Consider the following 19,337-nt stretch of genomic DNA (forward strand, 5'->3'; position numbering starts at 1 on the left):
TTATTCGTCTTATATCATCCATCCGTCGAACCCCATCGTGTTGGCTTCGGGCTTCGGCGGAATATCGCAGTTCATTGGTCTCACTTCGTTTGTGCCTTCATCGCCATAGCCAGTCCATTCGGTTCTCCCTCGGGATCCATCTCCGGGCCCACAGCCTGCAGAACAACCGATTCGCATCCCTGGTTTCCTCTGAAAGTCCCTTACATCAGCTGCGGAAAATGGAGTGACCTCCGTGTCGATAACCAGGGCGGCGAGCTTTCAGAGAAGTTGGTGAGTGCCGGTGTCCATGCGCGTCTTGCAGCACCTGCAACGATACACCGTGAGACTGTAAAAAAGTGCTTGAGTCATCCTCGTCTTCAAAGTTGCACGTCACCTTCATGGATTGTCTCGACATACAGTTTTCTAGCAGGAGAGGGCGCTCCGAAGCGGGGACGAAGCGCTTCCGAAGGGTGTACTTAGTACATATGTGTACACGTCGTACTCGCATGATGTAGGATTCAATTGCATGCTTCAGGACTGGGATTTGGTAGATCTGTCCGCATCCTTCCGGGACTGCTTGCACTTTCGTCTCGGAGATTGTTTATGAGATCTTAATGTGCGTTCCGAGCTGCGCTTTTTAGCGATCTTGAGAGTGGCAGTTCAGGAACGCTACATTTTAGGTGGTGTGCGTGAGGTGTTTAGGTTTAGCATCTGTAATTGGTGAGCGTGTTCAAGCTTCTGTCGCGATTTCACAGTCTGATAACCATGAGTGACTTGTTTAAGGGCATTTGGAAGGGCGGGAAGGGCGGGAAGGTAGGAAATGGCGAAGATACCTTCGGAGATGTTGAGAGCGGTTGTGTGATTCAGATGACAAGCTTAGACGCAGATCCGAGTAGCATGGCAGATTTTTTTCGTGAGATAGGGGTAGTGCAAGGGAAAGTGAACGATGTCAAAATCCTTCTCCTTAAGCTCCAGAGCGCACATGAGAAAACCAAAGGAACTCACAAGGCAAGCGAGCTGAAAGAGATTCGGGCGGAGATGGACGGTGACATAGAGTCCGTGACTAAAGCGGCGCAATTCATGAAGTTCAAACTGGCAGAGCTGAGTAAATCGAATCTCGCTAATCGGCAAGTGAAGGGCTGTGAGGAGGGAACCACCACAGACCGCCAGAGAATGGCATTGACGAACAGCCAACGCAAGAAACTTAAGGAGCTCATGGACGAGTTCCAGGCGCTGCGTGCAACAATGATGGACGAGTACAAGGAAACCATCACTCGCAGGTAGGTCCCGATCACCATAGATACACTCTTCAAAAAAAAAACAAAACAAAACAAAACAAAAACAATAACAAAACAAAACAATTAGAACGTTTCGTCATTGCAATAAATTTCTTCACATGCCTTGGACTGATCGCGATGTGTTTCATGCAGGTACTACAACGTCACCGGGAAGCAAGCCGACGAAGAAACTACAGAGAACATGATCCGCACCGGCGAGAGCGAAACCTTTCTGCAACAAGCCATCCGACAGCAAGGCCGAGGCCAACTAATCGAGACCATCCGAGAGGTTCAGGAACGGCACGACGGCGTGAAGGAGATCGAGCGGCACTTCATGGAGATTCACAACATCTTCACGGACATCTCCGTGCTGGTGGATGCGCAGGGCCAAATGGTGAACGAAATCCAGGACAACATCAATCGCGCGACGTCTTTCACGCACCGCGGTGCCGATCAATTGGCGACCGCGAGGCGGCGTCAGATCAGAAAACGGAAGTGGACCTGTGTGTCCATCTTGTTGCTCATTGTTCTCATCCTTGTCCTGATCATCGCCTTAAAAATTGCTAAAATAATTCCATAGGAAAGCTCAGAAATCTGAGCTCGCTCTTGAAAAACAGGGGATGGCGCAGGTTCACCGGCAAACTTACGTTACCCCGTGGACACTTGCTCTTTCCTCGAAGCCTCGATCATTGACCTGAATTCTCGGGGTCAACCCGCAATTGCGTCGAAATTTGTGCCAGTTAAATTAATAGGTTTTGAATTGAGGCGTTCGAGACTCGGCTTGCTTGGGGTTGGACCAATGAGCATTATTGGATTTATCAAACACTACTATTTTACGTGATTTAGGGTTGGCAAGGCTAACATTGATAAGGCTAACAAACTACAACAAATATTTTTGACTTGTTGTAACAAAATGAATCATACGTGTGCATATACAACTATTTTATTGTTATTTGTAATACTTGAATGGATTTATGTATGATTGGGTAATATATTGCAATATAAAGTTTTGTGGGTTGGTAAGAGAAGTATGTTATTATTATTATTATTATTATTATTTATATATTAGTTTATTTTAATATTCATATATTTTCAAAATATAATTTATAATTTCTGATATCTTCTCTTATTATGTTGAATAAAACATTTAAAGCTTCAGTGGACTCATATATGTGTTTGATTTTTCTTATATAGCAGATCAGTGACAATTTGGTTTCGAACATAAAATAAAAATTGTGATGAAATATAGTTTACTGATATTTTTCGGTAATTTTTTTTAAGTATGTTTTTGAAAATTTGAAATTAAAAATAATTAATTAAGAATTAATAAACATATAAAATCCTATTGATTCTGTAACATACTCTGTTAATATTAAGTAGGTATAAAATTCTTTGCAATGTGCAAATAATAGAAACAATAAAATTATATTATTTGATAAAAAAATATTATAAAAATTTAAAAGAAACATTTTATTTTAATATTTTTTTATGTATACAAATTAATTCAACTATTAATGCAAGTGGTAATCCAATATTTTCAACTTGTTTCTTTAATCTAAAATAGTTTATCACTTTCAATAATTATGTTTTAATTTTTTATGTTTTATTTAATTAGCATATATATATATATATATATATATATATATGCACATACTTCTTTCTTTACTGCATGTGTTATTACATCTTTGTGTATTATAAACTTACTAAATAACTATTTATCAATATGAATCCAAATTATTTTGTTGATAATTTTAATTTGTATTGCTTTCATTGTGATTTATATCAATGATACAAATTAAAGCACTTATATGTTTTTGCCATCCGGGCTTGATTTTGTGATTTTAGTTTACAATAATTATCTTTTTACTGTGAAATGATCATGATGTATTTGCACTAAATTTGTAATACAACAAAAAATGGATTGATGTTGTGCTTAAGTAGGAAGTCAACTGATTGATTAGGTGATTGAAATATAAATCAGATTTGACATCAAAGTTTGGGATTTATTTTTTAGATTATAAAATAAATCATTTCAAGCAACATTATTTTATTTTATATTAACAACAAATTAACCACTTCTCAATGCATGTATAGGAACCAAAATACAGTACCCCAAAAATGATGATGTTCATTGTGGTAAAAAGTACTTACAATGTTCACTGTTATGACAAAATTGTGAGGATATTTAATTATATATATATATATATATATATATATATATCTTATATCAATGTGAATATATCCTATTACAAAAAATAATATTTAATAGTATTGTAATTAAATTTAATAATCAATCAAACTAGATAAGTTTATTATTATTATTATTATTATTGTTTATATTTCATAATGAGACAATTTTTATTGTATGAAATAAATTTAAAAATAAAAAATATTTTTTAAATATAAAAGACACAATCTCATAACTTAATTATTGCATTAGATATATCAAAACTTGAAATGATTATTAAAACCAACTTGATAATTTTGTGTACTTTTAATGAAAAATATAAGTTGTTTTATGTGTTATCACAAGGCCTCTTAATACTAGGACTTTCCTTGAAATACCTAATTTAGCTTATTTTAGGATCATAGTCAAGTTTTATTTAAGGTAAATTTGAAATGGATGAAATTCATCTATAAAGTTGTCCAAAAACATCAATCCTCATCAAATTAAAGAAAGTCCATCAAATTGTTTAAAGGGTAGAATACTCTTAAGCAAAAAATCCATGAGGCATTGCCTATACTTGTTTTTCTCCCACTCAATCATGGAGATGTCACATTTGACAATGATAATATTACAAAAATAGAGGCCAATCTTCTACAATTTTTTTGAAGTTGTGAAAATTCACCATCACAATGACTCCATCTAACATAATTTTGCTTTTGCAAATTAGAGTATTTATCAACAAAGTCCTTGAAGATGATCTCCTTGTCATAAATATGCACCATAGTTTGGTGGTCATTTTCAATATCCTTGATGGATTGAGCATCCTACCTAGCTGATTCTACCAACAATTTGTGCTGATAGATAGAAATGTATAATAGAGATGTTTGTAATGCACACAAATTAAGGAGCAACACTTGTCAAAGATACAATGTAAAAGAGATCCAACAAGAAATAAAACAAAAGAATTTCAATAAGAAAGTTAATAAGAACTTATTTAAGTAGATAAGTATAAGATTAATACCAAGAGAGGCAAGCTAGAGCTACAAAAAATATATTTTTGAGACTAAAGATTCCCTCGATCTTGACTCCAATATATATTAGGTATTAAGAAGCTTCTTAAGAAGTTTCTATATTGGTTAAAGATGAAGCAACCTTAGAAAGCTCCTCAAGAAATTCCTATGTTGCTTGAAAATAAAACAATTCTAAGAACCTTCTAAAACAACTTTTTTAATTCTCTTAAAACTTTTTAGAACCTATTAAAATATTCTAAAAATATTTTAGAATCTTCTAAAATATTATAAGAATATTCTTAAAATCTTCTTATTGGATGTCAATAACAACACTATTGAAATGTCTTTATTGCATGCATCATTATTGTGACAATATTTGACAATAATAGATGTAGTTAAATCTAATAAATATGACCTTGACTTCTACTATGCATAGTGAAGCCATGAGGCTCATCACAAAGATGCCTTGATCTTGAATGCAAGCCTCTATACTTGTAAGAGCTATACATTAAGATTTGCAAATGATCAGTTTTGAAGTAGTATAAGCCATGGTTAGAGTCTTTGCACTATATGGACCTTGTACTTCATACATATCCACCAAATATCAAATGAAGCCTTAAAGTTGAGCTTTCCATTGATTCAAAATAGTATTCAATTTTTACAAGCGAGTTACAATAGTAGAAATTATCTCCGTTGTCATATTGTAAGTGCTTATAGTATGTAAAAGTTAATTAAGACATATAATATGTTTGTAAGTCTTGATGTAGATTAGAATGGTTAGTAAATAAATTTAAAGAGAATTGATATAAGAAAATTTAATTGGATATTTATCTATTTTGATTATAGTGTTTATATTATGTAGGATTTAGATATTTAGTATAAAGCTTAAGAGAAGGTTGGAATTTAAAGCTAAAAGTCTAAACTATTAGAAGGCTTTTTGGGAAGGATGAAAGCAAGGTATGGTTGGATGAAGGCAAGGGGTGAAGACCTTCATGCCTATTGATCAAATGTCATGTCCAATGGGCTTCAAGGAGGCTGCCTGAGGCCTTGTTAGGGATCAAGATTTCACTTTCAGGAGCATTCGAGCTTTGGAGGCTAGGATCAGCAAGTTCAAGGTTTTGGGTATAATTTGGATGAAGAGTTTGTGTGATTTTGATTTTTTATGAAGGAGATATAGGTGTTCAAAGTTAAGGTATCAAATTTGTATCTACTATCACTCTTTGAAGCATAACATATGTATACAAAGAGCACTAAAAGATCAGCACCTGGAATTGGAGAGAACACGTTTTTAGCTACACTTTACATATATTTTTTGATGAATTCCAAGTCTAAATGAAGGAGTTATAGGGCATTGAAGACAACACATGTAATTCAAAGGCAATAAGTGAGTCATTTTATTGATAGTAATGGTTGGAGCCATATCTTGAGTTTCTAGATGAATTTTTGGCTCAAAATTTTGATAAGTGTGAGTTATTAGGTTAAAAAGCTATAGATCAAAGTTTCATGGTATTTGAGTATTTATTTTGTGAGATATGAAGAAAATAACATGCAAGTATATGTAAGCTGGGGTTTAAAGCTATTATTAGAATTTTGGTGATATCTCAAGATTTGTAACGAATTTGTAGTTGAATTTTTTTGTGGTAGTTTTTGAAAGTATATTAATACTTCATGTAAAATTTTAGGTTTTTTGGACAGTCCGATCATGAGATATAAGTTGTTGAAGTTCAAGAAACATTTTTCATAAGGATATATAAGGTTTTAGGATACTTTATCATATATTTGGGTCTTTTTTTTTTTTTTTTTTTTTTTTTTTTTTTCTTGGTACTTGGGCTAATGTATTGATTTAATTGCCCTAAAAGAAAAAATATCATATATATAAACTTGGTACTTTTATATCTTAGACTTGATTAAGTATTTAATAGCTGTTAGAAGCTCAGCGCTTTCTTGAAGCAAACTCTCTCTACCCCAATACCGCAATGTCGTTGAGTGTGAGCTGTATCACCTATCAAGAAGAGAGAGGAATATGTGGAAGCAACTTTTGTGCTAGATACTCACAATTTATTGTATGCACTTGCCATAAAAATTCACTCAATTTTTTTTTATGGATAACCATTGCATATCCATAAAATTTAAGAATGTACAATCTATCTTCTTGATGAGATTATACTACTAATAAAAATAAGAGATGATGCCCATGAAGATGTTGATGAATTGATCATTAAATAGCTTGATGTACTCAGCTTAAACTACGAGGTCAAGTTTGTACAAAATACAGCATACTTGCAAACATCTTTAGCTTTCTCAACCATCCTCACAATGACATCAAAAACTTGTCTAATCATCATTTGTTTGCCATCCGTGCTAATTTCAAATAGTTTTATTTTCCATTTTGGATAATGACATGTAAAAGTTTTGCACTTCCAATAAAGATTACTTCAACTATCTTATAATTGAAAAGCAAAATAGTAAGATAGTTGAGGTTGTGCAACTTCAATTGATGGTTGAATTAGAGTCAAAAGTCAAGATAAGAAGTGTCTTGCTTTGAGTCAATATTAAGAATGAGTGAAAACACCCTTTACATGCAAAAGAACTTAGTGATTTTTTTATAAGCTCATAATACAAAGTACCTTCGTAAATAAAGCCACATAATTGTCAATGCACCTGTTAAAGCAATCCATGTGCAATATTATTTTTGAAACATCCATGAGACATGCTTCCATTTGAAATAAAGCTTTACAAGAGACAAAGTTGATTATGAGATGAAACAAATGGAAAGAATTGATCTCTATCTTGTATGCTTTGCAATTCAAAACTTTTTTTTTAATAAATTCAACTTGGTCATTTTTTATATCTTTGAATAATTTAAAAATTGGCAATGTCTATTCATAAATTGACACAAATTTTTTATCATCCATATTAAAGAATTTTCATCAATAACCACATCCTTAAATATCTCAATTGATTGTAAATGTTAGTGCCTTCTCAATCTTCAAATAAGCTATAAGAGTATTTTTGAAATTTATTTGATCAAAGAACTATTTTTTCAAGACATTTAAAAAGTCATTGTATTTTACTCCATGCTTTCATGTCCTACAACTTTATATGTGCCGTGATATTGTTTATGTAGAAAAGAATTGAAATGATTTCAAATTCACTATTTACTCTTGTTTATGCCTTATAAATTGACTTCTTTGTAGTCAAGCTTCATCTCTACAAGAGATTTTTAAAGGATCTGTAATTTCTTCATTATTTTGAATTCAACATGTATAGGTCAAGGAGAAGAACCTCAAAGAAATAAAAGGTCAATACACTCTTGTGCCACTCAAAAAGACTAAAAAATCACTTGAAGATGATAATATATTAAACTAGAATGGCTATTGCTAAAGACAAGAAGATTAAAAAGTCTTGAAACAAGATTAATGACTACAAAGGCATTGATAAGAGTCAAAAAGGCTTCATTCTTGCTTCTATATATACTATCTAACTATAAGTTATGTGGCAATGTTTTATAGGACCTCTAATATGTGTTGACTTTACTACACATATGTTTTAATTTGCAAGGCAAGTTTTTTATATATGCACTACATAGCTAACTTATTCTATAAGCTACCAACATGTATAATATATGGCTAACTTGTGGATCAAGTTTCTAACCTATCAATTAATTAAAAATACGTGTAAAGTCAAAGCAACATCTATGAAGCTTCTAAGAAGCATTTTTAGAAAATATTATAAAATAAATCTATATTTATATATTTTTAGTTAATAATTTAGATAATTATGAAAATAAATAATATTTCCATGATATTATCTCATTCAAGGGACGAATTCTATAAAGAGCAGTCATCATATGTTGAAAAAATCTAAGGTGTGACAAATTATGTTTACTACATACTTTAATTTTTATTGTCTTTGAAGATTATTGATTGGTCTTCTCAGCCATTAATAGTATTCCATATCAAGGTAAAAAGACCATCATATTATTTGATCATAGTTGAGGCCTTCATAACTCTTTTCAATATAATACATTTGAAACACCAATTAAAGTTGTTCCTATTTCAAATAAAATCACAAAACATTGAGAGTCGCTTCGAAAGTTGTGATACCAAACACATTGTATCTCATTATTTATTTAATAAATGACATATTATTCTTGGGAATTTTTTATCTCAATTATGTCATCTTGAAGGTTGTAATAATAGCAATGTCTTATTCGGTAGATCAATAAGCAATAGCTCTTGTATTCAAAAAGCTATGGTAACATGATTATATGGTAAAAAATAAAAAAATAAGGATGTTATTATAGAAGAGCCTAATAAAAAGATGAAATCAAAAAATAAAGATAAATGATAAAAATATAATATTTTTTTTAATCATAGTATTATTTTTTACAAAAGAAACTTTTATTTATTTTGTAGAAGTATAAATGAATCAAATCAAAATAAATGAAATAAGAAATTAATACAAGCATATTAAGAAGAGATTTAAAAATAGATTATAGCAAAAAATACCTCAAATTATCAAATATTGATATCCAGAGAGGACCAATTATTAACTTGAAGCACAAAACTATACACATATGACAACTTCAAGATTCTTTTATAAATTTGAGAGTGAAATTTGAGAGAAGACTTTATAGAATTTCTTTGAGTATTAGTCATAGGTAATTTGAGTGTATAAGATGATTATAATTTTTCTTATCATGTGTTATAAATTTGAGCATGTTCAAACAATCAGATTGAAAGTTATTGAAGTTCAAGTGGATTGGAGTCTCAAAAATGGGGTTTCAAAGGTCAATGAGGGTTTTAAAGATCTCTACCAATTTGCTAGTTGGATTGAGATGAAATTTATGTATGTGTATAGTAGACTTGATTTTTAACATATATATAAATTTAGAGAGGTATTTAGTAATAGAATTAAGAGATTTTGGCTTGAGAAGATTAGCATTAAGATTGAAGAAGGAGGTTGGTCAATATTCAAGTGGATTTTAGGATTTATCATCTATTTGGTAAGTTTAATCTTCTTTAATATTATTTTATTTATTTTTTAACTTAGTTTTTGTAAAGCATGTAAAATTTGAGTCAAAATCAATAATTAAATTATTTTTTATTGAATTATTAATCTCCTATAAGGTTATATAGAATTTAGTTTAAGATTTAGGATTTGATTAAAGATTGATTAGAATTGATTTTGAATCTAAGATTTATTTAGAATTTAGGATTTTTTTGGATTAAGCTACGATTTAATTAGAATTTTTCTAAAATTTTATTAGGATTTATTAAGATTAATCTAGGATTTAGGATGTTATTAGGATGTTATTAGGATTAATTTAGGATTTTACCTAAGATTTAATTAAGGTCCATTAAGATTTTAATTAATATTTTAATTAGGATTAAATTATGATTTAATTAGGATTTATTTTGAATTTTTATTTTTAATATTTTTTTAGGATTTTTATTTTTTTTAATTTCCTCTTTTAATATTTTTTAAGATTATTATCATTTCTTTAAAATTTTATATTTATATTTCTTTAAGATTTCTTGTTGTTTTTCTTTGATATTAATTTAGGACTTTTTTGTTTCTTTTGTAACTTCTTATAAATTTATTTTTGATCGGCTAAAATTTGATTAGAATTATTAAAGTTTACTTAAAGTTTATTTAAGATTATATTACTCTTAATAGGATTGTTGTTGCATTTCTGTTTACCTTCTTTATCTAGGTGCATGATGCATTTTCAAGCAAGAACATACATAATATGATAGCATATAATTCTACATCTTTTAGTTTTTGTAATACATGTCAAATATGAATTTCATACATTTCTATGGTCTTTGAGTAAATTATGATTTTGTTTAATTAATAGACAATAAAATCATGAAGAAAATCATAGAAGACATTATTTATTAGATGTTGAAAAATAATTGGTCTATTTGTGAATCTAAAAGAGATGATATTATATTTGAAATGCCTATACTTAGTTTGAAATGATTTTTTTTATTCATCTTCCTTTTTAATACATACTAGATTGTATGTTTTTCATAGATTTATTTTTGTATAGATCTTTGCTTGATTGAATTGATGAAAAAGTCGTGAAATTAAAGATAGAAGATACCTATTCTTGATGGAGATCTTTTTTCCATCTACAATAGATGTAGCATATATATCAAAAGTTCACCCTTCTTTTGTAGCATATATGAAAGCTCTCGCACCTATTAATAATAATTTGGATGTATTGGTCTAATGGGTTTTTATTTATTTAATAGAATCTTGAACTAAACCTTGAAAAAAATCAAGGCTATAAGAAATCCAATCTATTTGGAACTAATACCTCTTTAGCTACAATAATCTTAAAATAATTAAAATAAAAAGAGATTTAATCACATTAAATATTATTAAAATATTATGATCACTTTTTATTACATTTAAAAGAATACTTTCTTATATAACATCTCTAGAAGACAAAAAATAACAATATATTATTTCTACATGCATATGCTTGGTTTTTTTAACTAAAAATATATCTTATTTTTTGACAAAAAAATTATTTATAAAATATACTAAGGCTCCTAAATATAATAAGGATAAGACTTTGTGATTTTATTATCTTAAATATACTTCTATTGTAAAAGAATTTGAAGGATTTGAGAAAAGAATAGAACCTTTATTAGGAATTATGCAAGATTCTACTTGCATAGTCTCTATTGTAATTGGAAAAATTTATTTTTTTGATATCTTTTCTTATTTAACAATCGTATTCCTTATTTTGTGATACATTATTTTTTTATGCAATATTGAAAAATATGCTTAGATTCTCTACAATGTAGGTACAAACCTTTTTGATACCGATAAGTTTTTTTGTTTAATAAGAAATTTTAAAAATATTATAACAATTTGTATAGACTCTAGCTTAAACGACAAGCTTTCGAAAACTCAGAAGGTATTACTATGGCTTGAATTATACTTCTTCAACCAAATCTTTGTTCTTAGCATCTTTTAAAGATTCAATTGTCACATGTTGTCATAGACAGAGGTATTTTTTTCAATATTTATCTATATGATTAGGTAGAAGTATATAAATATAGATTAATTTCATAATATCTTCTAAAGAAGGTTCCTAAAAGCTTCATAAATACAATTTTGATTTTATATATATTTATATTTAATTGGTAGATTAAAAACTTGGTCAATAAGTTGATCACAAGTCACACATGTTGGCAGTTTGTGGAATAAGCTAATTATGTGGCATATATATAGATAGTTTATATAGAGACAAGAATAAAGCCTTTTTCACTCTTGTCAATGTCTTTCTTGTCTTATACTTATTTGAAGTTTTTTTAGTCTTCTTATCTTTGACAATAACTAATCTAGTTTAATACAATATTATCTTTGAGTGATTTTTTAGTCCTTTTGAGAGACATGAGAGTGTATTGAAGATTTCTTTTTTTGAGATTCATGGCTTTAACACATGAAATGGCTTAAGCAATAAATTACACTAATGAATTTGCTCGTGATATTTTCAACATTAAATCATTGACATTATCTTTTAATCCATATTAAAACTAACTAATGAAGGCTTTATCATTCCAATCTACATCACAAAAAGATTTTAGAATTTAATAGCATATGTAGTAGTTGGATGTGATTCTTATCATAGTGATATGAATTTAGTCTTTGCTATCTTTTTTTAATCACTTTCTCCAAATGTAGCTATAAACACTTTCAAGAATGAATTTAAATCATAGAATAGCCATGAATCTTTTTCCATCAAAGGTGCAAACTAAGAAAGAACACTCTTAAAGAAAAGTGCTCCAATGAATTCAACTTGAGTAAATCCATTAAGATATTGAGAAGGATGCAATTTTAGATAGAGCTTTATTTCTTCTAAAAAATTTTAAAATTTTGATCTTATTTCATCAAACTTCTCTAGCATACTTATCATTTTTTTCTTATACTTATCATAGCAAGATTCCTTGAATTTAATTGTCATCTTAATTTGCTTATTTTTCTTAATTGCTTAACTTATTGGTACAAACTTTAAGCTCTATTGTTGACTTCTTCTATAGTCATAGAAATAATGTTTCTATGATTCACATTGAAAATTTGTAAGATTTCCACTCTTAGAGTGTTGATAATCTCATGAAGATGTGCAATAGTTGCAAGTCTATTCTCACTTTTCTTGAGAGTAGTATCCATGATCTTTCTTTTCATAGACAACTCAAGTAAATTCAAAAATTTAAATTATAGGATGGTAATCTGTAACTTCTAATATTAAATAAAAAAATTTATAAAAAAGGATAATCTTCTATCTTTGAAAAATGAAATCAGTGTTAAAAAACTAAACTATTTGTTTAAAGATACATAGTTCACAATTTTCAAAACACAACAATAAAAGTGGAATAATCCACTCACTTCTAAAACAAAACAAAGACAATAATGAAGTCTTCTTCATTCTTGTTAATGCCTTTGTAGTCCTTAATCTTATTTCAAGACTTTCTAGTCTTTTTATTTTTCACAATAGCCATTTTAGTACAATAAATTAGTACTCTTTTTAAATTTCCAAGGACATGAACTTCAAAGAATTAAAAGGTCAATACACTATTGTGCCACTCAAAAAGACTAAGAAATCACTAAAATATGGTAATATATTGAACTAAAATGGCTATTGCCAAAAACAAAAAGACTAAAAAGACTTGAAACAAGATTAAGGACTAGAAAGGTGTTGACAAGAGTGAAGAAGATTTCATTCTTGCCTCTATATATATTATCTAATTAAGAACTATGTAGCAATGTTCTGTAGGACCTCCAATATATGTTGACTTTATTATACACAAGTCTTAACTTACAAAGTAAGTTTTTTATATGTGCACCATATAATTACCTTCTTCCATTATCTACCAACACATTGTCGTGATGTAACAAGACTAATAGGTGAAAGAATGTAGAGATTATTATAATTTAGGAGATCTTAGTTCAAAGTATTAGAACAAATTATCTTAGAAATATAGTTAATAGTCAAAGGGGTAGTAAAATTAAAAGGTACCAATGCTACCTTTTAGAAAGGTGACTTCTACTTACTTTGTAGGACCATAAATAAGGCAAAACAAAGTAGGTTGGAAAAATAAATAATATAGGCATCTTTAAAAAGAAATTAAGAATAAATTCTAGCAAAATTTACTCAGAAAAACTAGATATTAATATGCGGAGAGGGCCGGTTATGAACTAGGATCGAAATCAGACCTTGAGGCACAAAACCGAGTTTCGATGATGATTCTGGGGTTCTTTTGCAAATCGGAGAGTGAGGTTTAATAGCAGACTGGATAGGGTTTCTATGAGCATTGGTTTTGGATGATTTGGATTTTTATTGACTTTGTAAGAGCTTTGCAAAGTCAAGGTTTATTTCAGATGACTTGGGTTTTGTGAAATAAAATAGGGTTTACATTTTGGATGATTTCAAGAGTTTTGTAATAGATCTATGAGTGAAATTTTGTGGATTAATAGTTATAGTTGTGTTCAATATATGTTGTAAATTTGAGCTTGATCTAATAGTTGAATTGAGGATTATTGAGGTTTAAGTGAGTCAAGGTCTTAGAAAGTAGAATTTTAGGTCTAGTGAGGATTTTCAAGATTTCTTGCAATCTATTGGTTGGATTGGAATGAAATTTGTGTTAGAGGATATTAGACTTGTTTTTCTATGTGTATGAGAATTTTGAAATCAATCGAATGGTGGAGAGGAGAGATATTGACTCTGAAAGATTGGCATCAAGATTGGAGAAGGAGGTGGGCCAATACCCGAGCACATTTTTGAAGTAATCGTCTATTTGGTAATTCCGATCCTTTTAGAACTTTTTGTGCTTTTTTTCAACTTAGTTTTTAAGAAGTGTGCAAAATTTCAATTAAGATCGACGATTTATTCATTATTTATTAAGATTTAATTCTATTATAAAAATTACTAAGGTTTATTTAAGATTTGGTTAGGATTTGATTTAGGGTTTGATTTAGGGTTTAGAATTTGGTTTGGATTTCATTTAGAATTTAAAGTTTGGTTAGGATTTGGTTTAGGGTTTAGAGTTTGATTAGGGTTTCATTTAGGATTTAGGATTTGATTAGGATTTGGTTTAGGATTTGGTTGGAGTTTGGTTTAAGGTTTGTTTAGGATTTGGTTTAGGGTTTGACTTACGATTTGGTTAAGGTTTGGTTTAGGATTTAAAATTTGGTTTAAGGTTTAGGATTTGGTTTAGGGTTTAGGATTTGATTAGGATTTGGTTTAGGATTTAGGATATGATTTAGGGTTTAGGATTTTATTAGGATTTAAGATTTAATTAGTTTTGGCCTAAAGTTTGAATGAAGTCCAATAGGATTTTATCTAGAATTAAATTAAGATTGAATTGAGATGTATTTGAGAGATATTTGTGATCATTCTAATATTTCTTTAAGATTTCTTATTGCTTCTTTGAAATTTCTTTGAGTTTTTTTTTTTTTTTTTAAATTTGATTAAAGCTTGTTTGGCATTATTATAGTCTAATTAGAGTTTAGTTAGTATTTTATTTTAGTTAGGATTTTGTTGTTGTAATTTCCATTCTACCTTCTACAGCCAGTTGTCCGGAGCATTCTCAAGCAAGACTTTACATATTACGACAACATATAATACAAGACTAACTTGTTGACCAAGTTTCTAACCTACCAGTTAATTATAAACCTGTGTAAAGTCAAAGCAGTGTCTATAAAGCTTTTAAGAAGCTTTTCTAGAAGATATTATGAAATAAATCTATTTTTATGTACTTCTACCTAATCATATGTATAATTATTAGAGTAAATTTAAATGCTCATGACAACATACTCCAATGTAATTGCTATGACTATAGATCAACATTTTGTTGCACAAATTGCATCATGTGGCACCTCTCTCAACCATGCCAATGAATACTATTGGAACCTTATTTTAGAACATCTTACTAAGCTTATTTTAGAAATTTTAGTGTATTTTTAAGAAAAATCTTTAATTTAAAGAAGCTTGATTATCATTATAATATTATTTATACTAAAAAGATAAATATTCTAATCACAATATTTGTTTTAAAAAATATTGTTAGCTCAACTTTTATATCATTTTGATCAATTTACATATTTATCTAATGGATTTTAGACCATGCATGTACAAATACTCTTTCTTCAACCATGATTATACAATTATTACTATTATCATCATGGTTTAATACTTTCTCCATAAATTTTGTAAATTATATCTATATATATATATATATATATGTAGATGCACAAAAACATAAAAAAACATGTATTTAAACTAAAAATTAAAAGTAGTTATATTAATTTGGTATCCTTAACACATTTCAACAGACAATGCACAAAGTAACAGTTTTATCAAGCAAAACATTCATTTGCAAGTGAACAGAACGGATGGATGAATTTCTCGAACATCCTAAACAATACACCCAAACCTACTTCCGAACCAACTCCCAAACCTGTTCACCGAACCTCAAGCCGTGAGGTTCGGGGCTCAGAATTAGGGTTTAGGTTTTGGCGTCGTCCTCGCGAGGCTCTTCCGCCTGCCTCACCGCTTATATGAGTGCTCAGCATAGCGAAGCTGGCATGAGGTGAACTTGTGCCGCACCTTTTGCTTGCTTTGGCTAGACTTCGGATTGTTATCCAGCAGCGATTCAAGTGCTAGCTTCAGCCATGTATCTCATGTGCTACACTAACGAGAATGGCGACAAGGTGTACACTCTGAAGGTCAGTTGCTATTGAAACACTAGGGTTCTATTCATTTCAGGGTTTTGGTTGTCCTGTCTAGATTGGTGGTGATTCGTGATGTCAATGTTGGGGTTTATAGATTTGTGTGTGAGAGTACTCGTCCGCAGCGAATGCTTTCGCTCTCGGTGCCGTGTTCGCATTACGGTACTGAGTGGGTCCACATAGCTGTGCTTTATTGGATTTGGGTTCTAGAGGTTTGGTAAATCGGTTGAGGGTATTGCTGTTTCCTTATTAGCCTGGCACTCGTTTAGCGGTTAGGTTCCTGCGTATTTTGTGGGGTTGCACGTTTTGCGTTCTGTGGGTGCTGCGTTGCACTTTTTCCTCAACTGAACTTGTAATACTACCAAAATCGGTTAGATTGAAATTATCCTAATTATGTTGAAGGTCACCTCAATATTAGGATGTGTTCTTTCCAACTGGGGTTCTGGGTTACGCTCGTTAAATGTCTCACCGTGCTCAGATGATGACGTTATGTTTCCAAATCCTGAACATCATGAGAATAGCACTCCATTTCGCCACAGAAAGGTAGCATATGTTACAATTCTGAAGAGTAGCATCTCTGCTAATGGTGTTCGTGGTTGGCTGTACAACCGGCCGAGAGGAACTGATACTCCGGGATGGTTGTCAGTTACGATACAAATTTCACAGTATCATGAACCCTATGGAAGCTAAGAAGTCTGTAAGCGTACTCACAGATTTAGGGGTTGCTATAGTTATTAGCATTTCTCCTCACTTGGCTCATTGAGTCACGGGGTTAACCGTGTTAAGATGTTCCGGCTGATGATGATAAGTTTTGTCCGTACCATTTGAGACTACGTCGATGCTGAAAGACAAACTCTGAGGCCTTGGGACTGTGGAATGATGATCTAACCTCGAGGTGTACTGCTCCTCGGATTACTTATGTTGATTTAGTGTCTATGTAACGTCCTCACCTCATATGCAAGCTTTGAAGTTATCACCTCGTTCAACAGGAAGCTTTATTAGGGCAAGCAGCTACAGAGAGTCTAACAATGATGTACTTTACGCAGAAAGAAACGCCTGTGGGAGAGGCAACTCACTCAGCTCACCCAGCACGTTTCTCACCAGATGATAAGTTCTCAAAACATCGGATCATTTGCAAGAAGAGGTTCAACTTGTTGCCCACACAGCAGCCCCCTCACAACTACTAGACAGTAATAGATGAGAACCTGATTGCAGGTTGTCTCATGATTAGAATGGAGGGTCAGTTTTGTACATAGACATCGTGGCGATTTCTTTGCGCTTGTTTTCCAATGGACGGCAAATGCTCCACATTTAAAATAAGAGAGCCCGTTAAAAGGAATGACTTGTGCGGTTTAGCCTTGAACGTCTTATCGGTTGGTGGTCTTTTGTCCTCTTGAGTTGAGTCCTTCACAGTAAAGATGATCGGGTGACAATGAGATTGCTGTATCAGCTACTCTATTGATAACCATTCTTGGTGAAGTAACATATCATTTAAACCCCTGTTTTTTCACCTCTATAGTGATGGTTCTTTCAAGATGTTTCATGCTTTAACCTATTTCATTCTTGGTCTAGTGAAATATAATCCCACATTTATATGCGCACTATCCTCTGCTAGGGATTTGATTCAAGAAGCCTGCTATAATCAAATTCTAACGGTTGATGCCCCAGTAATGTTGACAATTTCCTTGAATATGTCTATACACTGCTACTTAGCTGTGGAGGAACAAGTAATTCCATCATCGACTCGTGCAACGCCTCAACCTCATCTGATCAATTTCTCGCAGATTGTATGCAAAGTATGTGCGAAGGAGAGGACGTACGCAGTCAAGCAACAGCATATTGGTCGTCAATTCGATAGGCCAGCCTCAGAATAGACGTACACCACAACGAAGACTTCGTTTAGCAACAATTTCCACACCAATTTCCAGAATCTTGCAGATGAATTCTTGGCAATGGATAAAAACCCCCACAACTAAATCATTATTTAGAAAAATTGGTTACAGTATACTCTGCTCCAACTTAACTTTAAGAATCTATTTGGATTGTGTTCTTTGATAAATAAAATCCATAAAATAATAAATGAAAAATATATATTCATATGTATGTATATATATATATATATATATATATATACAAATAATAATTATAGAATTTTGATTATTACAAGAATGATTTAGTATGTCCTTATTTATTTATTGAAAGTCCATGAGCATTTAAGTTGGTTTTGAGATAAAAAAATTCTCGATAATCTATTTTTTTAATATTAATATTCTAAAATCTTTAAACAAGGTTTCAATTTTACCTTATATTATTATAGGGTTCTAATATGTAGGGGATTGATAGTGCTATTAATTGACCTTTTATCAAATAATGCTTGTTGAAATAATGCTCATTATTTTCCGTTAAAAGAATTTAAAATATATATATAAAGTATATTAATTACTTTTTTCAACAAAATTTGAATTTAAAAAATATCAAGTTATTGTAGTTAGAACTTGGCTACAAAAATATTAGGAAAAATATCATACATATCCTTAAAATATGCAGAAATATCAAGAATATCCATGTATTCTTGATAATAGCAAATCTATCCCATACTTTTGTGATAATTGCAAATTTACCCTTGGACATGATAAGCTATAATCATTTCTTTTTTTAGTTGCATTTGGGCCCAACCGAGGCACTATTCCTTATATATTGGGCTCCTTATGAAATGTAATCAGTGACAGTCATAAACATTTGACCACAAACTTAACAAAGAGTCATAGAAGCAAGTTTGCATTTTTGTGGTGCTGCATTTGTTCGGCAATGGCTCTCAATAGAGTGATTGTGCTAAGCCTAGGATTCAACTCTCTCATTTTGATCTTGAATTTTGGCAATAAACATCTTTGTCATCTCAAACATATGTTACTAAGTGTCTTATAACTTACCTAATAAGGCAAATCGTATTTAGGGTGGAAGGTGAGACTAAACTCTAGGATGGTGAGAGCTATAGCAAAAAGTAGCACAATGGGGTTCAAGGTTCAAGAAAAGTTGGGCTTTTGTATTGAGATGGATCCTTCGGAATCTCACCTCATGAAGCTTAGCATTTGCTCATGGTCCAAATAGACATGTGCACCTAATAAATTTCTATAGACTTACAATACCATAGAA

At 30.9% G+C, this 19,337-nt stretch overlaps 2 protein-coding genes across 2 annotated transcripts; both read left to right on the forward strand.

Moving 5' to 3' along the window:
• The first annotated feature begins 595 nt into the window (after window positions 1–595).
• LOC112295871 (syntaxin-125) lies at window positions 596–2,208 on the forward strand. Its single transcript, XM_024547890.3, has 2 exons — window positions 596–1,259; window positions 1,410–2,208. Exons 1-2 carry the CDS (start codon window positions 745–747, stop codon window positions 1,834–1,836), a joined length of 942 nt encoding a protein of 313 aa, XP_024403658.1. The 5' UTR covers window positions 596–744; the 3' UTR covers window positions 1,837–2,208.
• Window positions 2,209–16,052: 13,844 nt separating this feature from the next.
• LOC112296063 (H/ACA ribonucleoprotein complex subunit 3-like protein) lies at window positions 16,053–17,698 on the forward strand. Its single transcript, XM_024548193.3, has 2 exons — window positions 16,053–16,181; window positions 17,231–17,698. Exons 1-2 carry the CDS (start codon window positions 16,128–16,130, stop codon window positions 17,369–17,371), a joined length of 195 nt encoding a protein of 64 aa, XP_024403961.1. The 5' UTR covers window positions 16,053–16,127; the 3' UTR covers window positions 17,372–17,698.
• The last annotated feature ends 1,639 nt before the right edge of the window (window positions 17,699–19,337 follow it).

This window comes from Physcomitrium patens, chromosome 19 (genome assembly GCF_059467195.1).
Source record: "Physcomitrium patens ecotype Gransden chromosome 19, ASM5946719v1, whole genome shotgun sequence".
Lineage (NCBI taxonomy): Eukaryota > Viridiplantae > Streptophyta > Bryopsida > Funariales > Funariaceae > Physcomitrium > Physcomitrium patens.